This window comes from Triturus cristatus, chromosome 9 (assembly GCF_964204655.1).
Source record: "Triturus cristatus chromosome 9, aTriCri1.1, whole genome shotgun sequence".
NCBI classification, from domain to species: domain Eukaryota; kingdom Metazoa; phylum Chordata; class Amphibia; order Caudata; family Salamandridae; genus Triturus; species Triturus cristatus.
In genome coordinates this window covers 727,051,421-727,075,588 of record NC_140592.1, presented here as the reverse complement: position 1 = coordinate 727,075,588, position 24,168 = coordinate 727,051,421, and the positions used below count along the sequence as shown (strand labels likewise).

The 24,168-nt window shown below is 41.9% G+C and overlaps 1 protein-coding gene across 2 annotated transcripts in view; it reads right to left on the bottom strand.

Annotated features, from left to right (window-relative positions):
- LTBP3 (latent transforming growth factor beta binding protein 3) overlaps positions 1–24,168 on the bottom strand; it is a 375,622-nt gene that overhangs the window by 166,743 nt on the left and 184,711 nt on the right. For both annotated transcript variants that reach the window (XM_085625923.1, XM_085625924.1), the window contains exons 15-20: positions 8,434–8,553; positions 7,498–7,623; positions 6,022–6,144; positions 5,326–5,445; positions 3,637–3,765; positions 423–590 (exon numbers count right to left, since the gene is read on the bottom strand). In XM_085625923.1, the coding sequence (XP_085482049.1) occupies positions 423–590; positions 3,637–3,765; positions 5,326–5,445; positions 6,022–6,144; positions 7,498–7,623; positions 8,434–8,553 (786 nt within the window). The remainder of the gene's footprint in view (positions 1–422; positions 591–3,636; positions 3,766–5,325; positions 5,446–6,021; positions 6,145–7,497; positions 7,624–8,433; positions 8,554–24,168) is intronic.

Sequence of the window (24,168 nt, the reverse complement as noted above, 5' to 3'; positions counted from 1 at the left end):
CTTGAGGCTTATCCGTTTAACTGGAAGGTTCTTCATAATTGGTAATTCAAATTCCTTAGCGAGGGAAGAGCAAGCACTGTACGGGCCACAATAGCATTCTGTATACTCCTCTAAGATCTCATGTATGCCACTGTAGTTTCCCACTCAACTGGGTATTTGATCATCAGACTCTTTACTGTCCAACCTGTGCCTTTGGGATCTTATCCTCACTTCATCAGACTATTTTCTTGCTTGTGATTACAATCAGGTCTCAAACATCTAGGTGGGAATGAAGGCTCCATGTGGTTAATGTTAAAAGCACTTCTCATTTTTATCAGAAGAGAACAAAGCTTTTGGAAACCTCCAATCAGCTTTTTTGTAATTAGTTCTGAATGTTGCAAAACCACCCATAACCGCACAAATGGTCAGGGGAGGCCTCTTACCTGAGTTGGAAACAGGGCAGGGATAGATCTCACAATGATCACCCCAGCCAGCTCCGATCGAGCAGCAGCACTCTTGCCGGGTGATGTTGGTTGCCAGAACACTGTCACAGAAGACAGTGTCATCAAAGTTTAGGTAGCACTCCTTTTTGTCCCCAGGTGGCTCCACTTCTGGAAGCAAGGAAGAGACGGAGATGCAGGTGAATTTCAAACACAGGAAGCGTTATTGGGTGCAAAGCAGGATTTTGGAAAAAGCAGATTTGTCAATGGGGAACATAATGTGTAAATGTGTGTAGAATGACAGTTTGTTTGAGGTCAAGTATTGTTCAGACCATAAGCTAAAATCCTTGAATAGTCAGCCTAGTAAGAATGGGCTATACAGGAACTGACATAAATGTTACAAATCATTCAAAGTTTCACATGGCTCCCTGGCAGAGAGGATTCTTCGAGGTTGTAATATATATCCAGGCCTTGTAAGAATCACTGAGACATTATTAAAAAAAAAATGCAAATATAGGAGATAACATATGGGCAACAGCAGTGGAGATTTGCTTAATTCACTCAAATATGCACATATGAATTAATACACACAGGCCTTGTGTGGGCGCACACATATACACACACATATGGTTAGTCTCTTGAATGATGCCATAGACAAACAATACACAGAAATGGTGCAAGAACTTTCAATGCTTCTGGAAATTGAATTTTGCATTCTGGTATGTTTTTCACAAACTAAAAAAAGACACTGTTCAGGCTTTTTTTCAGTAAGTTGGTGTCAACATTGAGTGGTATCCCAAAGCTGCTGCCTTAGCTTGCCTTATGGATCTGCTGGCCTGTAGCTATAAAAATGCAGCGCTGCTGTAGCCTCATTGGTTTTTAAGTTTTGGCTCAAGCACTTCCATTGCTTTTTAACAAGGTTCAGCCTCCTTTAGTGGATACGGCCCGACGTAAGAAACTTGCCATTGTATCTAGAGCAGCGCTTCCCAAACGTTTCAGAGCCCTGAACCAATGTTTAGAATAGCAAACTTTCCCGATCCACCTAGCTTTAACAGACATGAGATGGGGACAATTTGTTTATACAATTGCAGACAAGCTTTTAAAATGTGCTAATTACCAATATAACATACTCTTTTTTTTTTGCGTCCCTCCCTAATAGCAATTGTAAATGTCACGATCTGGATCATGGCAGTTCCTGTCAATGTATTATAAATGAGCGCCTGCTTGGCAGTCTTTTATAAATTTGGAAGGTGGTCTCTACGCCACGGGGACGGAGTAATTTACTTCATCCCCCTGGTGGTGCGATGGGCCATCTGCAAAATAATAAACCAGGCCCTAAGTAACGTGCCCAGAGACAAAGCAAGGATTTGAAACTGCTTCACCAAATTGGAAGTTGCAGCTCTGGCTTCTAGGCAACATCAATATTTCTCAATGTATGAGTGAAAGTCATACACAAATGGGATGATTGTGTATGATCATGTATAGTGAGCACATTCTCAGTTGAAATGGCTTTGAAGTAAAAAAAAATCAGCAAAAAATACTGGAAGGTTCACCTAGAGTATTGCTTGAGAATACTTGCAAGTGTTTGTTTCCATCACACTTCAGAATTAGAAAAAAGTGCCTCATTGTTGCCTTCTTAACTGCTGATATATTCTGAAGTATGTTTATTCTAAGTACACATCGGTATCTCTATTATGGGAGAAACTGCACTGGCTACCGGTCTGGAAACGCACGCTGTACAAGACTCTGACTTCCCATTGGGCGCAGGGTCAAGACTGATTTACATATGGCTGGGTTCAAACTGGAATGACGTGGTGAGCAAAAAAACGATGGAATTAGGCCAAGATCTCTGTACTGAGGTGAATGTATGGCATTGTTCTGCATTCTGTCCATCAACTGTTCTTTTTGCAAGACTGATTTTGACACATCAAGCTCTTCACAACAAAGGGCCTATGTTACCTAAATGAGAGGATCAAGGAATATAGACAAAGGAGGTCCCTGCATTCCAGTAGTGCCGGTTTAATCTTAGTCCCCCAATTTAAAAAACAATGCAGAGGAGGTTCCTCTTTTACAGTTAAAGTGGCAAGTATGTGGAATCAGATGCCTGGGCATCTGAGATCCATTACGGAAGAATAGAAATTGAAGAAAGGACTGAAAACATTTTTATTTAAACTTTAGTGATAGTTTCTTGTTTCTTTTCCATCCCTAGTTGCCTAAAGCGTCGGGACACTCTTTTGTGTAACTGTGCGCTATAGAAAAACCTCTCATTAATTTATTCATACAGGTCATTTACAGGCATTTAAACTTTGTTGTGTGTTACAAAAAAATTACATCCTACAGCCTTTCTTTTCACGCTCCATGTACCTCAGCAAGATTGTCACATAGTTCTCTTTAAAAACTTCTCTTACTTTGCAGTCAGAGAAAGAAATGTAAACACCAATCACATGTTAAAAGAATAAGTAGAAATTTGTCAGAAGACATAGTCCGACATTTGACCACTGTTTCAGCAAATATGACAATATAAATACAAAATGTAAAAGCAACTTTATTTATTGCTCTTTCATTAACCACCAGAAATATGCTGGTGACCCACCAGTAGGTCGTGACCCACAATTTGGAAAACAGTGATTTGGAGATTCAAGCTCAACCTCACTGATGAACCCAAGAGTCAGAAACATCTCTGGAGTCGGTAGTTGCTAAGTTTGGGATTGCCTGTTGTCTCAAGAAATGGTGAAGCGATCTACCCTTTCTGTTCAGACTCCTCTTTTGATTGTATATCAGAACATCAAGTACCAAAATATTGTGCTAAAAAATGATTGTACCTAGAATATTGACTACTACAAAATTGTGTAAGTAATTATGTATAGGCAAGTATAGATTTACCCTTCTTAATGTCACATGTTCTTGCCTTTAATATATTTATATTGTTAAGACAGATACAAATGACCTTAAGAGTAAATCTATACTTACTCAATATTCTGTCAGTGTTATTTTGTACCATAATATTTAAAACTTGAGATGCTAGTATTATACCCTTCATTTGGGCAGGCATGAACCCATCCTCCCCCTCTCAGTTAGAACACAAGCAGAAGCCTTCCTCAAATTTTTCCTCACCATGCTTTGGAGGAATACTCTTTGGATTTTATAGGGGTTATATACATGTGTCTCACTGCTCCTCTTGTATTAATCTGGGCCACAATTCTCAGCACTTCCTTACCTTCGCATCCATGTCTATCATCCGTTGGTGCAAAGCCTTCGTCACAGACGCAAACAAACGACCCATCTATGTTCTCACAGACACCATGTGGGGAACAGAGGCTGGAGTCCAAATTGCACTCATTGACATCTAAGAGTAATGAGAGACAAGTACAAAGCAATGAATACAAAATAATAGCAAAGAATGGGTCTGAGGAGTGGCGTGCCTTGTTCTGCTGAAAGGCATTGGAAGAAAACATATCTCTGGCACTAGAAATTAGCAATGGTACTATTTTATGATTCTGAATGCTTCTGTACACCGGCTCTGGTCCAGAAGATATTTTGACTGTTTTAACAATTATTATCAAAGTGTGAAACTGTAACTGGAATATCTCCTTTTCGCCCTAAGTGGGATGGGTCCCGTACTTGTTATGCCACTGAATTCAAGCTAGCCTGGCTGATGAGGAGCAATACCCCGAAACCAGTCACAGGATGCTTGTTTCCAGTCCAGGGACGACCTGGCTTGGCAGTTTAGGCAGGACTGTTCCCATGAGGAGCAGGTCAAGACTGATTTGCATATGGCTGGGTCCTAACTGGGGTGGCATAGTGAGCAAAAGAACGGTTGATTTAACCCAAATCGCTTGACTGGCGGAAAATGTATGATTTATCCAGCATTCAATCAATCATTTGTTGCTGCAATACCTTCATGTACATCATGTATGAATGGAAAGTAAGACTGTCAGTTTACTGTATTTTACCATCTACCTATTCTACTGAAATTTATAAGTACTGTTTTATTGTATACCTTTGTGAGTTTCGTTGCGTTATGTGTTTTTTACATTGAAAAATAAATCCTTGTTTCTTGGCCCAAATAATGCAAAGAACCTACATGATTTTATATAATGCATTACTTATCTAAAAAAAATACAATTGCAGTTTCCTTAATCCTCCCTTGGAATTCCACAACATGCGATGCTTTAGTTCTCAATATATTTATTTTTTGAACCCCACCTACAATACTTTTTTGATTAACAGTTTGTGGGACGTTTTTTTAAGTAGAGATGGAGATAATCTAAGAAATATACTGGACATTGCCGATTAGTTTAGATAGAAAAATTAAACCACACTAGGAATATATTATGATTTTTGACAACACCAGGCTATGATCATGATAATCAGAGTAAGAAGGGGCCACAGCTGGATGCCTGGAGCTAACGTACCATGTGGAATAAGTGATGGATTTCAAGAATGTACCAGTAAGTGGCAATCAACAGGATATGGGCTGGTCACAGCCTAGAGCACCAAAGTGAAGATCCACTAAGACACTAGATCTGCTATTGATCAAAAAGATCTGTCTTGTCTTTTCCTGAAAGGAGTTACTAAAGAACTGAAGAGCTCTACCACTTGCAGTACATGACTCTAAGAACAGTTCTTGTCCGTATTATTGAGTCTGCAACACATGGGTTGCTACAGTTTACAATCCTATGAATGTCTCATATGGGTTTTATCCATTATGAGCACAGCATCTGTAATTGTTTTAGTAGCTTCTTAGTGACTGCCCATGCACTGATTATATATTTGGCAGATGCTCAGTGCCTTGCCATACATGCTTCACTGATCTTTGCCTGCTCACAAATGGATGACTTATTTTTGCCCATACAGGTTTATGAAGTTTCTCATTGACTACACATGTGAAAACATATGATATTACCTTGACATCTATGGCCTAACACAAGCTGATATCCCTCTTGGCAACGACATTGGTATGTTCCAGCTGTGTTAATACAATCGCCTCCAACACAGGCGGATGGGAAGTCACACTCGTTAATATCTGAAAACAAAGCACAGTGTGAAGTCCTGAGCTATTACATACCTGGAGTAAGTCACTTTGCTCCCTCCCCTTTTGGGCAGGTGTGGTATGGCTCTGAGGGTAGAAGAAAAACTGGATATGGTTTTAATTACTTTGCGTATCCCCCTTTCAGGATGAAGAACCAGAACCAAATGTCTGTGCCTCTTGGAGTGACCTTTGCATTCAGCCATCTGATAGAAGAGAAGCCAGGGCTAGCTACACCCCTGTGCCTCTAGAATCAACAGGAAGTTAATATGACATTGTTCAAGGCAAAATACTCAGTGTCAAAAAATCAGGTTGTATGTCAAATTATCAAGGTCCATGTGATCAACCTGCACTTATCATCAAGGTAAGCTTACATACAGAACCACATTTTTAAAATTCTTAACTTTTGTGGAGATGAAGTAAGTTCAGATTGATAATAAAAGCTCAGTATTGTTAGTAGAACACAGAAAAACATGAAATACCATTCTACAAAGTAAAGAATGGATCCTGAAGATCGGTTATGTGAACCTGGACCCAACAAACACAGTATCACTGTTTTTCCATGAGCCTCACCTTCACAGCGGTGGCCATCTCTAGCAGGTTGATAACCAGTATCACAGTGGCACTGGAAGCTGCCAGGCCGGTTTACGCACACCCCGTGCATGCATGCACTCGTGTCATCACATTCGTTGATATCTGAAAGGAGACAAATCTACTTTATGTAACTAACTGTCTACTACATCCCGCACAACTCCTGCATCCTTGGGACCTTTGCCTCATTTAACTCACCATCGTTAAAAGCCTTAATATTTAGCATTCTATGTTCGAGCTTAGTTTTAATCAAAATCACTCATTAGGTGATCAAAAATGTCACTAAATAATCAATGATACGGAGATTACAGCCCCTTCAAATGAATTTACACTTTCTTGTTTCTACACACTTTGCACTTCTACACATTTCTCTGTTTCTTAAATGACCAGTAATGTAACAGCAGAATTGTAATATCCAATAATTTCTGCAAAATCTATTTAGCTTAAATTCAACTGAAACAAAATAAATATCATGAGGCACAAACAACAAATGATATGTGACCGGATCCTGAAACATACTCATCTAGACATTTGTGGTATGTCTATATGTCTATATTCACTTGTAGTTTTAGTAACCAACTGGGCTGTTATTATTAAGACATCCATGTTGAAAAGAACAACTATCTATGGTTCTCAATCACATTCACTCTATTGTCTGATCCAGCCTTTTGGCCAACACCCTTATTGCTTGTGGCTCGGTACCATCTCTGCACTGGAATCCGTAGCTACCAGAGCTGCAACAGCTACCATTTAGAAGTACGCTGGACTGGTCCTTGACATAATCAGTAAAGACAAATAGTTTTACTAAAACGGAGGACTTAATTGCCAAAATAAGTAATTCCTTTAAATATGTATCACCTACTTTCCTTTTCAGCAGGGGTTAGCCAATAAATATTATGTTCTGTTATCTTGATGTAAAAAAAGCTCAGTAATTTACAGGAACCAGAGAATTAAGACGGGCATCTTGTCTCTTTACGTCAAGGGTAGAGATTCCCACATTGGTGTCGTCTCAGCCCCGGGTGGTAGACCATCCTACTATCCCAAAAAACATTTAGGGGGAGAGATTTTTGGTATACTGAGCCCTCTGGAGGTAGAAAAGTCTCAGATACCAACTACTGAGAACTCGGGTAACCATACTCCAGTACGATTTGCATCTCCCTACAGAAACGTGTCTCTCCTGTGAGCACAAAGCTGCAAATACATCTGCCTTACACGCTCCAAGCTGAACCACCTGCCATTGTCACGGAGAGAATCTCAGAAGGTCTTAAAAGAAAAAGCTATGCCTCAGAATAGTTCTTCTCTGTTTGTAACTTCCATGTAAACAATAAGAAGAAATATTCTTTCTTTGATATATTCACTGAAGATGAAATGTAGGATTTACTGATTTTTTTACATACGTTTAAATCAATGAAAGATCCAGTTCTAAAAACTATTACATTTTGAAGTGATTTTTATTACCGATGCACCCCTTTGCATTAGCGGTGAGTTCAAAGCCAGCACGGCAAGAGCAGCGGAAGGATCCAGGGATGTTCTCACACCATCCATTCTCGCAGTAGGAGCTGTCTTCAGCACATTCGTCCACATCTATGACATTGTATGCACAGGGCAAAGCGAGGGAAAAAGATAAAGGCCATTAGGCTAATCACAAGTGAACAGCTCCAATAATAAGTGAAGAAAGGCAGTAGGAAAATACAGCAAGAGAAATGTTTTGGACAGAGCAAAAAAGAGAAAATGGGAACATACAAATCCTGAGTACAAAGCTTCACACTCAGTGTCAAGCCTCACAAACATTGTTTTTCAAGATCCACAATCTAGTGTAAGGAAAAACACACGATGGGCATGTTTGCAAGATCAGTACATTGAAGAAAGTGCCCACACCGCAGTGCAACAGTGCATAATTTACAGCACAGTACAGTGTGGCTTGGATTCACACTCTATTGCACCAGTGTAGCATCACAGTGCAGGTCCTCAACCCAGGACACTGGTGTAAGATTTACTTTTCAAACCTTGCTGCACGCAATCCATACATTAGTGACCACATCCACTCATGAATCGATTAGTATATTATCCTCAACATAGTGCACCAGTGCATGATCTGCAGCCGAATGCACCAGTGAACGATCCACAGACTAATGCGCTGGTGCTGAGATCACATCAAAGTGTCTTAGTGCTTGGTTTTACACACCATGCCTGTCTGCAAAATTCATACATCGATGCCCAGGCCCATTCCCCAATGCATGATTCAGTCTCCCATCCTCTGTGTGAAGAATCCAAACCCCAGTTCACCAGTGCAGGATTCACACTAGCAGCCTCTGCGTTCGAATTAACATTCCATTACAATAGTTCCATGTTAATGTAACCTTTATGAAGATTACAATGTTGAGCTACTCTCACCGTTGCATTCCCCTGCCTGGCTGTAGTACCCAGTTCCACATGAGACACACTTGTAGCTGCCCGGTATGTTCTCACACTTGCCATCAGGGCAGGTTTTAGGATTCTGACATTCGTCAATATCTAGAACAAAAAATCATTAATTTAAGGATATTAAACTAAATAAATTCTAGAAATATCTGAATAACATTAACATTTTGTACATTTTAAACACATGAACAAAAAAATCATTAATTTAAGGATATTAAACTAAATACATTCTAGAAATATCTGGATAACATTAACATTTTGTACATTTTAAACACATGAACAAAAAGACAGTAAGTACTTCAATTCATCAACTGGCAGACTCGCAGAAGTGACACAATTTCTGGGAAATGCAGAAAGGCTGGGCATGAGGCGGCAAACCGTGTGAGCAACACTGCATAGTTTTATACTATTTTATGAACTTCTCAATTGACATAATACTAAAATAGTATGTTGTGCATGTATCTGGGAAGAATCCTGGCACAGGATAATCATTCTGGGTGTACTGTGATGGTAGTATATTATATATATTATAACCCACCTCAAACTTCACCATATTCTAGACAATACAATCAGGATTCAGAAAGAACTACAGCACCAAAACAGCACTCATCGTGGCCAACGACGGCAGTCAAAACATCCTGGACTGAGGAGAAACAGCGTCCCTCATCCTGCTTGACCTCTCCGCATCCGTCAACAGTGTCTCCCACAACACCCTCAATAGAAGACTCCACGAAATTGGCATATAAGGATCTGCTCTCAAATTGATCTGTTCCTTCCTCACGGGAAGAGTCAGGCTGCCACCCTTCACACCAGAGACTAGAAAACTGATAAGCGGAGTCCCACATGGATCCTCCCTCAGCCCCACCCTTTTCAACATTTACATGCCACCGCTCACCAACCTCATCTGATCACAAGACATCACTGTTATCTCCTACACTGATGACACCCAACTCATCCTCTCCCTGAAGGACAAGACAAACACCAGTAGAAACCAAATCCACCAACTGCATGACCAAGGAAGCAGACTGGATGCGAACAAAACTGCCTGAAGCTCATCTCCAACATGACGAAGTACTGGTCTTTGGCAACCAGACCTCCCTTGGGATTCCACCTGGTGGCCGTCGGAGCTAGGACCAACATCCACACCTACAGACCACACAAGAAATCTACGGATCAAATTACATGACAAGCTCAACATGACCGCTCAAGTCAATGCAGTGTGCACCTCCTGAGTCCACATCCTACGCATGCTGTGAAAGACCATTGAAATGGTTGCCTCAGGCCTCCAGACGGACCATCACTCAAGCACTCATCACTAGCAGGCTGGAATACCGCATCACTCTCTACACCGGAATCTTCAAACAACTCCACAGGCCCCAGGCCATTCAGAACACAGTTACACGACTCATACTCGACCTCCCACGTGACACCTACATCACACCGCACCTCAGTAAGTTTCACTGGCTCCCCATTCACAGGGGAAGACAATTTAAACTTCTCACGCACACAGACAAAGCCCTACACAACACACCACCAGAATACCTGAACAGCCGCATCGACTTTCACAAACCCAACAGACACCTATGCTCTGCCTCACTCTCACTCACAAACACTCCCTGCATCTGCAAAAGCTAAACTGCAGGTTGCTCATTCTCCTACATTGCACCCAAGACATGGAACGACCTCCCTCAATACAGCAGAGCCTCCTCCTCACTTCTTGAGCTCCACATGAAGTTAGAACCTGTCTCTTCATATAAGCATCTTAGGACCACACACCTACATACCTGCCCAAGCACCTGGATACATAACATAACATAACATAACATAACATAACATAACATAACTTGTACTGGAACTTCAATGCAAACTTATTTAATTCACAATTTGAACAATAGCACGGTTTATGTTAGAAAATGTTATATGTGCCTCATGTTGGTAAAGATGATAACATACTGCTATCGCTGATATTTACATAAGATTAGGCTTTCCATTTTGGCAGGCATTAGGATGTGGCTTAAAAATTGAATGAAAGACAATTTGTTTAAATATTCTTTTTTATATACATTTTGGACTCTCAACAGTCTCATATATTGTTCAAACATGGGGGCCAAAAACAAATGTTAAACAACCAAATACAAAACCCTATCTGCTTATTATATAGTTTATACCAATACCATTTATCACCTCAGAATGTCAATTCAGCATTGTGGATCAGCTTCATTAAATCATGTGCCTCTTCCAAAAGTATTCCAGATTACGGGTGTAACCCCTATTGAGTATTGTCTTTACTGTTGGTGGCCCAGCTCTATCATAATGATGCATTCACATTCTTAACAGAAATATCCCCATCAAAAATATTCCCTTGGGACGGGGGAGGTTTCACAAAGATAAATGTTACTTGTAACTGCACAACCCAAATATGACTGACTTGCTACTGTACATACCTTAATTAACCTCTGTCGTACAGAATCCAATTGAGGGCATCTTCATTCCTTACTCCTTGTCCCTATGCCCCATCCCTACTTCTTATCCATCATTCCTAATTATCATCCCTACTTCTCATCCTTAACGTATACTTCTCATCAACAGGGATTTACTTCTACCCCATAACTGACCCCTTAAGTGGCCCTTTTTTGAGTACCCCCCACAATGGAATCGTTGCCAGTCTGAAAGCATTTGAAGATATCTCCACGTCACTATCACGGCAAACTATCCTTTCTTGTAAATCAAGCTCACCCCATGATCCCTGTCCACCTATCATCCTTCATGAGGCCATTGAAATAGTAAATCCATTAAACAACCAAACCCTCAATACCTCCTTAGCTATAGCTGAAGTTCCCTCATCCTGGAAACTGGCAGTTGTCATGCCTTTGAAAACAAAGCCTCTAGCGGATCCCACCACTTTGTCCAATCTCAGGCCTATCTCCCTGCTGCCTGTACTAGCCAAAATACTGGAAAAAAATTGGAGTCAGCAACTTATCTCCTTTCTTGAAAGCTCCAACTCTCTTCACGCATGGTAATTTGGTTTCAGGCCTAAACACGCCACTGAATCAGCACTACTTGAGGTCTCAGAGGCCATTAAAGTGACCCTGGATGCTGGGAATGATGCGATATCAATACTGTTGGAACTTTCTGAAGTATTTGATACCATCTCACGTGATAATCTCCCCCAGAGAATTTAAGACTTCGTGGTCTCCTACAAAGCCCTGTCCTGGATTTGATAGGAGACAAACTGCTGTCCTAGGAGAAATCTATTCCAAAGAAAAACCAATCACTAGGGGTGACCCTTAGGGAACATCATCCTTCATCCTGCTCTTTTTGTTGGTGCACAGACAAAATATCAAGTTTTTTTATTTTGACCTACATTTATATCGAGTTCAAAATATCGTAGGGACAGAATATCGACATCAAGAATATCGGTGACCAGAATATTGACCCGAGGGTAAGAAATATTGTTTTTGTTAATATCAAAGTTATTAATATCGATAGTAAAAATATCGATGTTTATTATGTCGATGTTTATGTTAATGTTATGTATTTTAGTATGTATTTTATATGTATGTGTTACACATGTTTTGTTATGTTTTGTATTATTTTTTTAAATATATGTATTAATTGTTTAGAAGTTAGTAAAAAACTGTAAAGTAAATTTGGCGTTTTAGTACCGTAGCAGGTTGTGGGTTTATAGGGAATAGGGTCGGAAGTAATGTAATTATAGTAAATTAATTCATAATTTTTAAAAATTATAAATTATTTTTAATTAAATTTTGCATTTTAGTTCAGAAGCGGGTTGAGGGTTTATAGGGGAAAAGGGTGGGAAGTAATTGATTTGTAATTAAGTAATTATTAATGTTTATTTATTAGTATTGATAATTAATTCAGGGTTAATTAATTATTAATTGGTAATTAATTTCTATTAATTGATTAATTGATAATTATATTAATTGTATTAATTTTTATTGGAGCAGGTTGTGGGTTTATTGGGGAATAGGGTGGGAAGTAAATTAATTATAATGAAGTAATTCATAATTTGTATTTTTGGCATTGATAATTAATTTATTGTTTATTAATTATTATTAATTGGTAATTCATTTTTATTAATTAATTAATGGATAAATATATTAATTGTGTTAATTTAATTTAAGAGTGGGTTGTGTGTTTATAGGGAAATAGGGTGGGAAGTAATTTATTATAGTTACGCAATTATTTATTAATATTGATTGGTATTGATCATTAATTTATTGTTAATTAATTATTAATTGGTAATTAATTTGTATTAATTATTATTTATTGGTATTGATAATTAATTGTTTTATTAATTGGTGATTAATTTCTATTAATTGATTAATTGATCATTATAATAATTGCGGTACATTTTATGCGGAGTGGGTTTTGTGTTTATTGGCAATCGAAAATGCGCTCTCCTTTGAGAAATAAAGGCGTCTCCCACATGCACTCGAAGAAATATGTTTGATCCTTTCTCTTTTTAATTAAACATTTCACAAAATGTTTTTTACGAATAAATTATTTATTTCTCATTTGGTGCCCTTCTTCAGGGGCTCTACATTGAAATGTAGAGGAAATTAGGTTTCAGTACAAGACATTCAATTAAACCACATATATAACAGTTGTAAGAGTGGTGGTCCCAAATACAGTGAATGGGTCTCCGGTGGTATATTGGGGTAATAGTACCTTCAGGTTGGAAGTGGTGTCACATGCACAGTGAATTAATCAGACTAGCGAAACATGTCCATTCCATTACATGCCAAATAGCATTGTGCGTTGAACAAAGTTGAAAGTGAGCGGCGTGTACACGAGAAAGAAAACAAGTTACTTACCTGTAACTACAGTTATCCAGTATTGGTATCTTTCATAGATTCATATGCCTGAATCATTCCCCGTCGCCGAGGCGGGAGTCCCACGGTAAAATACAAAAGCAGTGCCTAAGTAAGTAATAGTAGTAGGCTAAAAGAAAGCCTGAGGCCTAAAACTTAGTAGCCTATCTACATCATTATACGAAAAGAACTAAAAAATAGTTCCAACCAATCTGCTACCAGCACCCTCTAGAACCTTCCCAGCAGAGGCAGTTCTCCTCAGATTTTCTTAGCACAAGTGGGAAACATGGATCCCAACCAAAGAACTGTCTCGCCGGGGAGGAGAGTGGGTGCATGTGAATCTATGAAAGATACCAATACTGGATAACTGTAGTTACAGGTAAGTAACTTGTTTTCTTATCCAGTATTGGGGTATCTTTCATAGATTCACATGCCTAAATCAGAATAGCAAGCAGTAAGCTAAAACAGTGTAGTTTGCGGATGGTGTGAGACAGGTTCATAAACTCCCAAAACACATCCAGAAAGGTTAGAACATTAACAAGCTAGTTATACTGTCAAATAAACAGAATGCACGTTAAGAAACAGAACCTATGAAAGGCAAATTTAAAATACAAGGAAATGCATAAATTCGAAGCCATAAACATAATATATATATATATATATATATATATATATATATATATATATATATAATACATTTTTTTTTTTAAATACATGAAACAGTGCAGTATAGATCAAAAAGTATGCCTAACCTTGGTGAAAAAGATGTTGAAGAACGGCTTGTCCTACAGCTGCATCGTTCTGTAGAGCAGATTGCAGACAGTAGTGTTTCGTGAACGTGTGGACATTCTTCCATGTCGCAGCACGACAGATGTTTTCCAATGTTACTCTGGCAAATAGTGCAGTAGAAGCTGCCATAGTTCTGGTAGAATGCGCTTTGACCTTTCTTTGTAAAGGTTTGTTGGCTTTGTCATGACAGAAATTAATTGTAGAAGCCAGCCATCTGGCTATTGTTGCCTTAGTTACAGAAGTCCCAAGTGTGGCTTGACCATAGACTACGAACAATTTATTGGATCGCCTGATGTCCTTAGTCTTCTGTAAATAGAACTTTAAACAACGCTTAACATCGAGTGAGTGTAATGCTCTCTCCGCTGGCGTGGCTGGATCCAGAAAGAAAACTTTAAGCTTTACGGGTTCATTTAAGTGAAATTGAGACGGTACTTTAGGGATGAATTTGGGATTTGTCCGAAGAGTTACGTAATCCTTAGAGAAATGCACAAAGGGTCCAGAGATGGTGAAAGCTTGGATTTCACTAACCCTTCGAGCCGATGTAAGAGCTAGCAAAATAGCAACCTTCCATGTGAGAAACCTGAGTTCAGCTTTGTGAATAGGTTCAAATGGTCTTCTCATTAATTGAGCCAATACTGTGTTTAACTCCCACTCTGGAGGAAGTGCACGTATCGGAGGGAAAACTCGAAAGAGTCCTTTCATAAATTGTTTTGACTAGCAAAGAGGAACAGAGCGAAGGTTTATTAGAACTCTTCCTGAATCTGGAAAGCGCAGCAAGATGAACCTTAATTGATGAAAACACAAGCCCAGCTTTGGCCATGGATAATAAATAAGGAAGAATTTGTTACACAGGAGCTTGGATAGGGTGGACATGATTCACATCACACCAATGACAAAATCGCTTCCACTTTGAGCGATAAGTTTTGACTGTACTCTGGGCACGAGATTTGGCCAGAATTTCACGACAGTCCTGAGAGATGTTCAGATCTTTGAATTCTAAGAAATCAGGAGCCATGCGTGCAAGCACAGCGACTGTGGATCTCGATGAAGTATTTGACCCCTCTCCCTTGACAACATCGTGAGTGTTGGTACTAGACGGATAGGATTGTCTTGAGATAGTAGAAGCAGTTCCTGGAACCAATATTGCGTTGGCCAACGGGGTGCAATCAGGATGAGACGACAGCCCTCCATCTTCATTTTGCGGAGCACTTTCGGAATCAAAGGTATTGGGGGAAAAGCATACGCACAAAGCCCTGACAATCTCATGGACAGGGCATTCCCTCTTGATCCCTGTTGAGGGAACCTGCTGGCGTAATATTGGCATTTCTTGTTCTCTCTTGTCGCAAACAAATCCAGTGCTGGTTTGCCCCAAACTTGGAAGATTCTGTTCACTTGCTTCTGCTCCAATTCCTATTCGTGACAGCCCGAGAGAGACCTGCTCAGGGTGTCGGCCAAAGTGTTTTGAAGCCCCTTGACGTGCTCTGCTCTTAGGGTTATCTTATGGGCTGTAACCCACAGTTCCTGAGCCTCCTGCGAAAGAGACAGTGACCTCGTTCCTCCCTGTTTGTTGATGTACTACATGCTGGTCGTATTGTCGGTACAGAGCAGCACTGAGGAGCCTGCAATCCTCGGGAGAAATGCTTGCAGAGAGAGAAAGATGGCGCGAAGCTCCAATCTGTTGATAGGCTGTTGACGGTATTCTTGGGACCATCTTCCTTGAATCTGCAAGTCTTGGAGATGGCCTCCCCATCCCTCCATGGAAGAATCTGTTGTTAGAACGAATTCTGGAGGAGTTGGTAGGAAAGTAAGACCCGGAGCCAAGTTTGCCGTCAGAGACCACCAATGCAGAGAGTCTATTATGCGCAATGTGACCCTGATGGAGTCGTCGAACGACCCTATGGCTGGCTGCCATTGCAGATGCAATTCCTCCTGCAGAGGTCTCATTCTGAGTCGTGCCAGCAGTACAAGGTTTATTGCAGATGAGCACATCCCCAGAAGAGAAGCGAATATCCCGACAGAAACTGACTTTCTTTTTGCGATTGATATTGCCAAATTTTGCAGACGCAGATGGCAGTCTTTTGACTAGAATGCTTTGCACTGTATGGTGTCCAGCATTGCTCCCAGAAAAGGAATCAATTGAAGAGGACGCAGCTGAGACTTGCTTTCGTTGAGAGTGAGGCCTAGCGCTGAAAAGAGATGCAGGCATGCTGAGATAGCATCTTTGGTTGCCTGCTCCGAAGGACCCTTGAGAAACCAATCATCCAGATAAGGAAACACTTGTATTCCTTAAGACCTCAGAGTCGCTGCCACTGGTGCGAGACATTTTGTTAAGGTCCTTGGTGCTGATTTCAGTCCGAACGGAAGCACCTTGAACTGATAGTGGACGCCAGCCACTGTGAATCGAAGGTATTTGCGATGTTTGGGATGTATAGGGATGTGAAAGTACGTGTCCTCCAGATCTAGAGAAGCCATAAAATCCCCTTTGTGTAGGCAGCTCAAAACTTCGGCAAGCTTAACCATCCGGAAACTCTGTTTCTTCAGAAATTTGTTGAGTTTGCGGAGGTCCAGAATCGGGCGCCACTCTCCTGAGTTTTTCTTTATGAGGAAGAAGCGAGAATAGAACCCGGTCCCCTTTTGAGATGATGGAACCTTCTCTATTGCATTCTTGCAGAGCATTTTTAAGGCTTCTTTGAACAGTAAGTGAAGACGAGGGGGAGGGGGACCCATGGGCGGGGTAGTAGGTGGCCGTTTGATGAATTCCAGGGTGTGACCGTTGTTGACTAGGTCGAGAACCCATCTATCCGAAGTGATCTGTTGCCACTTGTGGGCAAACGCTGAAATTTTTGTGCCCACGGGGAGGGAAGGAGGGATGACCGGCCTTCCTGCATAACTCATTGTTTTCTGTTTGCATAGCGAACCTTTTGTCCGCCCTGGCGAGAGAAACTAGTTGAGGAGGATCGTCTGTAAGATGATTGCCCGTAAGGCTGTCTATACTGTGTCTCATATTGTCTATTTTGTTGATTTTGATACCCTCCTCTTGATGCAAAGCCACAACCTCTTGCACCTCGGAAAGATCCACGCCTACATTGAAGAGCAGCCAACGATTTATCCGTATCGGTATCCGTTTTTATAGCAAGGAGGGCCTCATCTATGTGTTTTCCGAATAAGGAATCACTATCATAGGCCATGTCTAAAAATTTTGTTTGAACTTCTGGCCTAAAAGATGTTGCTTTAAGCCATCCTTGGCGTCTAAGTACTGCAGCACCAGCGAGTTGTCTAAAGTTGGTGTTAGCGATGTCCAGAGCGCAGTCTATGATCTCAGATGCGGCTCGTTCTCCCTCCAAAAGTATCTTCTTTGCAACTTGTTTACGATCCTCAGGGATGAAGTCCATAAATTCCAACAAATCTGACCACATCTGGCAGTCATAACGGCCGAGTATGGCCAAAGAATTTGCTGCTTTAATGGAGGCTGCTGCCATAGTGGAGAACTTTTTACCTATAAGGTCCAATCTCCGTCCTTCCTTATCCGGCGGCGTTGATATTGGCGTAGCTGGTTTTTGGATCTTTTCTGGGCGGCTTCTGATATTAATGAATCTGGTCGGGAATGACCAATCAGACAAGACGGAGTTTCCGGAGGAGCACAGTACTTTTTGTCAATGCGAGGGAGGACAGCCGGGATAGAGGCAGGCGTTTTCATAATTTTTATCCCTTCATTCCAAATATAATCAATGATGGGAATCGCTCTTGTGATCTTCCTGTACTCTTCTTTAAAGTCATGTAAGAAGCAATCAGTGTGTTCTACTGTGACTGGCAATTGAAATCTGGTTGCAGCACGTTGCATCAGGTTGTGAAAACCACCAATATCCTCAGGGGGAGAATCCGAAGGCTGAGGAATGGGTGGAGAAGGCATTGGTATGATATAATCATCCCAAGGATCCACACTAGAATCTTTATCATTCAATTCACCCTCCTCGACCTCTTCCTCATCCGAGGAAGAAGTATCATGGTGTGATTGTGGTACTGAGCCAGAAGGGTGAGGCGGCGAATTAGGAACCTCCTTCTGCGGTAGTGAGTTTGGCAAGGTAAAGGTGGTATGTCAGGGACAGCCTGTTGTGGGGGAAACCGTCAACGGTAATCTGCAAGCATGGCCTGGAGATCTTGTATGTGTGTAGGAGGAAGATGACTCGTCGCTCTATGATCCCAATCCCTTCTGGGATGTGGTGTAAAGAGGCCTTCCTGGTAATCCTCTTCCTCATTGTCATCTTGGCATTTTATGTGAAGTTCCGAGGGGTGCCGAGCTATGGCGAACGGTCCCTCATCATCTTCCTCATCAAAGTCCTCATCCTCTACATAAGTCTCTAGGATATGAGATGGCAGAAGAGGAGATATCTTGCTGTAATCCTGTCTATGGTAAGTCTTTAGTTGAAAATGAGTATACGAAATAGGCGTAGTTTGAGAAACTGGTGGAATCGCCCTCGACAAACTCGTCGTCGACGTGCTCTTCGGCGACGGGGCTGACGTCGATGTGCTCTTCGACGACGGGACTGACGTTGACGGGATCATCGTCGACGGACTCATCGTCGACGGGCTCTTCGTCGTCAGGCTCTTTGTCGACAGGATCATCGTCGACGGGCTTTTCGTCGTCGGGCTTTTCGTCGTCGGGCTCTTCGTCGACGGGCTCTTCGTCGACGGGCCCCTCGTCATCGGGCTCTTCGTCGACGGGATCGTCGTCGACGGGCTCTTCATCGACTGGATCGTCGTCGACGGGTTCACTGAAGGAGTCGTCGACGGGATCGTCGACGGAGACTTAGAAGATGAACTCTTCGTCAACGAATGTTTCAAAACAGGCATTTTAGACGTAGTAGAGAGCTTGAAAGACACAATAGGTGAGGAGATAGCTGTAGTCGAGACTGCAGCCGTCGACAGAGGGGCAGCAGAAGTCACAGAAACCGTATGAGAGAAAACCAGAGTAAGAGTCTTCACTTGGGTTTTACTCACCTTTTTAGAGGCTGAAGGTCTTTTAGATACCTCAGAGGGCGAAGACAGCGTTGACCCAGAGGATAATTTTAGTGACCTCTGTGAATGGTCAGAAACTTCATGAGAAGCCTTGTGATGTTTTCTTCCCTCACTGGAAGAGCTGTCATGCGATCTAGCCCTTTTGCTAGACATCGAGGCCCTGTCATCCTCCTCAGCCGAGGAAGATTTCAACCATAAAAGCAGCCTTCCCTCCCTGTCCCTTAGAGTCTTAGCAGGGAAGGTCCGGCAAATTCTACAATCCTTAAAAAACATGTTTAGGATGTAGGCAGTAGATACAATCTTCATGTTGGTCGTCCACATGGACCCTCTTCTTCTCACAGGTCCTGCAAGGTCTAAAAAGAGCTTTCTTATCAGACATTCTGAAGAAAAAAGTGAAGAACTGAGTAGGCACTCAGGGACACTCCCTTCCACACGACGTGCGGTGAAAATCTGAGGAGAACTGCCTCTGCTGGGAAGATTCTAGAGGGTGCTGGTAGCTGATTGGTTGGAACTATTTTTTAGTTCTTTTCGTATAATGATGTAGATAGGCCACTAAGTTTTAGGCTTCAGGCTTTCTTTTAGCCTACTACTATTACTTACTTAGGCACTGCTTTTCTATTTTACCGTGGGACTCCCGCCTCGGCGACGGGGAATGATTCAGGCATGTGAATCTATGAAAGATACCCCAATACTGGATAAATAATAGTGCGACCGTGAATAAAGTTTCATTTCCGTGTGGATGAACAAAGTCAAGAGCTGAACAAACCCTCATACGTTCATGTGAACGAAAAACCGTGCGGCTGGTGTAATAAAAATTATTCATCCGGTAACTGGCACTCGATCTACCCGAGTCCGTTGTTTATTTTCAAGATCACACAGTGCTGATGCATATATACTTCCGGACAGTCATGGACCGTGTTTACACGCTGAAGCATCTTGCGTTTGCGCTTGCATGAAATGCCGGTACACAGTCGGGTAAGTGCACTTTTGCCCTTAGAATCCGTGTCTCTGTTTTCATTTGGCTACCCAGTTTTACCTGTTTGGTAACCATTTACCCACCATATTTAGTTAATAGTTGGTCGTTTGACCACATGGACCTTAAAGAAGGAGATGTGAGTTTGTTTGAAAGTTTAACAGGAATGCATGTGTTTTGATTACGCGTTCGGTTTTATTCTCTCATTTTTATTACACCAGCCGCACGTTTTTTTGTTCACATGAACATGCAATGTTTTGTTCAGCTCTTGACTTTGTTCATCCACATGGAAATGAAACTTTATTCACGGTTGCACTATTATTTTCTCGTGTACACGCCGGTCACTTTCAATTTTGTTTAACGCACAATGCTATTTGGCACGTAATGGAATGGACATGTTTCACTAGTCTGATTAATTCACTGTACATGTGACACCACTTCCAACCTGAGGGTACCATTACCCCAATATACCACCGGACACCCATTCACTGTATTTGGGACAATCACCCTTACAACTGTTATATATATGGTTTAATTGAATGTCTTGTACTGAAACCTTGTTTCCTCTACATTTCAGTGTATAGTCCGTGAAGAAGGGCACTTTTGCCTGAAATGCATTGGGCATAAACAATTGTTAGTTAAACATTACCAGTTATTATGACGTAATAATAACAAACTTGGATAAAAGACTTATGAACATTCCGAAAAACAAATGAGAAAGAACAAAAGTTACTTATATGTAATCTGTGGTTCTCCAGTATTGGTATCTTTCATAGATTCACATGCCTGAATCATTTCCTGTCGACGGAGTGGGAGTCCCACGGTACTTAAAAATAGCAATATGTATGCATATAGAAACCATATCATAACTAACCTAGAACCAGGAAGTAAAGAGCCAGAAATAGAAATCAAAAGGAAAAAATCCTCCACTTTCATGACTCGTCCAAGTCATTATATGTAGTCCAAACTACAGCCAATCAGGCGACAGCGCCACCCAGAATGTTCTCCTCAGAGGCTCAGGCTCACAGATTTTCTCACACAAGTGTGATCCAGAATGAAAAGAGCATAGAAGAGCCTCTGAGGGGAGGTGGGTGGGTTGCATGTGAATCTATGAAAGATACCAATACTGGAGAACCACAGATTACAGGTAAGTAACTTTTGTTCTTCTCCAGTATTGGGGTATCTTTCATAGATTCACATGCCTGAATCAGAGTAGCGAGCAGTAACTCCATAACAATACTAGTGATATTATCATCACAACATAAGCATATCACAGGCAATATGTAATCACAAATTTAGATATTTCTATACATATATACACACATATAGATTTATATTTAGCTACCCATATATATACACCAACAATCATAGAAGATCTATATGTCAGAAAATAGCAAGAGGAGGAGGGAAGAACAGAGGCTCACCTCATTTAAAAAGATTACGGAAAACCGCTTGCCCCACAGACATGTCGGAATCGCTGGCAGCTTCCAGAAAGTAGTGCTTGGTAAAGGTGTGCCTGCTGGACCACGTAGCAGCTCTGCAGATTTGATGAATAGGCACACCAGCAAAGAGAGCGGTAGAGGAAGAGATTGCTCTAGTAGAATGTGCTCTCGGAGTTGTCTGTAATGGTCTGCCTGCATGCTGATGACAGAAACAAATTGCAGCAGAAATCCAACGAGCAATGGACTGTTTGGATATTGGGTGTCTTTCCATAAGCTATAAATAGCTGATCAGATTTCCGTATTGAAGATGTCCTCTGTAAATAGAATTTGAGACACTTCTTGACATCAAGAGTATGTAAAGCCCTTTCCGCAGGTGATTGAGGATTAGGAAAGAAAGTCTTTAAAATGACCGGTTCGTTGAGATGGAAGTCCGAAGGTACTTTAGGCATAAAAACGGGGTTAGTGCGTAGCACTACCAAGTCCTTAGTGAACTGAAGGAAAGGCGGTTTAATAGTGAAGGCTTGAATATCACTGACCCGCCTAGCTGACGTGAGAGCCAACAGCAGAGACACTTCCATGAAAGAAACTTCAAATCTGTCCTATGAATAGGTTCAAAGGGGTGTCGCATGAGTTGTGAGAGCACATCATTAAGATGCCAGGATGGAGGTGGACGGCGGATGGGAGGAAATATGCGAAACAATCCTTTGAAGAACTGCTGAATGACCCTAGAGGAGTACAGAGAGTTGGAACCATTCTGTTGCACTCTTGAAATAGCCGCTAAAAATACTTTAAGAGTAGAATGGGAAAGGCCTGATCTTGCCAAATGTAAAAAGAAAGGCAAAATTTGTTCCGGTTTTGCATGGATCGGATGAATGTTGGTGGCTTGACACCACAGGCAAAATCGTTTCCATTTGAGCCAGTAAGTCTTTATTGTGGAAGGCGCGCTAGCATTGGCCAAGACTTCCCTACAGTCCGAAGGAATGTTTAAGTGATCAAATTCAAGGTGCTCAGGCACCAGGCCGCTAAGCGCAGAGATGCAGGATCTGGGTGGCAGATCTGTCCCTTCTGAATGGATAGAAGGTTTGGTATTGGTTGCAACTGAATGGGATCGCATTCGGAGAGAAGGAGAAGTTCTGTGAACCAGAACTGGCGAGGCCACCAGGGAGCTATGAGTATTAGGCGACAAGGATCTTTCTTCATTTTCCAGAGAACCCTGGGATCCAACGGTATTGGTGGAAAAGCGTAGGCATAAATCCGCGATCAGTTCATCGAAAACGCATTCCCGCACGATCCCTTGTGGGGAAGCCAACTTGCGAAGAATGGGCATTTGCGGTTCTGACTGGTCACGAACAAGTCCAGATCGGGTCGAACCCACCTCTGAAAAATACGATCCAAAGTTGGTTGATGGAGCTCCCACTCGTGATTGGAAGCTGTCGACCTGCTGAGAGAATCCGCGAGGACGTTGGAAACTCCCGGGACATGGATTGCTGTTAGACTTATCCGATGTCGGATCGCCCAATCCCAAATTTGCTGGGCTTGCTGAGACAGTACAATGGATCTTGTCCCTCCTTGTTTGTTCAAGTAATGCATACTTGTTGTGTTGTCCGTTCGGATCAACACCGATGCTCCGAGAATGATGGTGCGAAAAGACTTTAGGGCCAGGAAGATAGCTAGCAACTCTAAAAGGTCGATATGCCAAGTCCGTTGTTGAGCATCCCATTTGCCGCTGATGGTGAACCCTTGCAGATGCGCTCCCCATCCTTCGAGGGAGGCGTCCATGGTGATGATGAGACTTGGAACTTCCACTAGGAATGAGCAGCCTGCTGTCACGTTCTTTGTGCAAGTCCACCAGTGCAAAGCTTCCCGAATCCGAGAATGATGTGGATGTGATCGTCGAAGGATCCTGAAACCTGCCTCCACTGTTTGTTGAGCTCCTCTTGCAGAGGTCTCATCTTGAGACGGCAGTTGGGGACCAGGGGAATGCAGGATGACAGCATCCCCAGAAGTGACTTGAACTGCCAAACTGAACCGTACTTTCTTTTTTTTTTTTTTTTTTTTTTTTTGAAACCGTTTATTACAGAATCCAAAAAATATACAAAGATGGGCCTACAACCTTTAGGCCGGCCGCTAGCAAACAGGAGGAGCATGTAATATAGACAATAGAACGCACGCTGCGGCACAAGGGAATTCACAGGAGTTGAAAGAAGCGTTGGCAGCCACACCTTCCGGACCCCACATGACGGTTTCATTTTTATATAAATAACAACAAAAAAAGCAAGTCCACAAGGCAACCCACAGTCGGAAACAACAGCATGTGCTCCCCTAGAGGGGGGACCCCACTGATTCATAGGAATATCGAGGGGGGGAATAGGTCAGGACGGGGACTAAGTAAACTCATTTCCCAGAACCGGGAAGACAAACAGGCTAAGGAGACGGAGCCGGTGACGGATCCGGCAGTAGCGGCGGGGTACAGATTCGCCCACGGTAAGCGTTCCAGGGGCCCCATACTTTCACCCACGTCCCAGGGTTACCTCTCGCAACATACACCACCTTTTCCCGAAACATACACCAATCCATGTTGTCCTTCCACGCCGAGACAGTCGGCGACCTCTGGGAACCCCACAGTTGCGCAATGTCACGTTTGGCCACCATA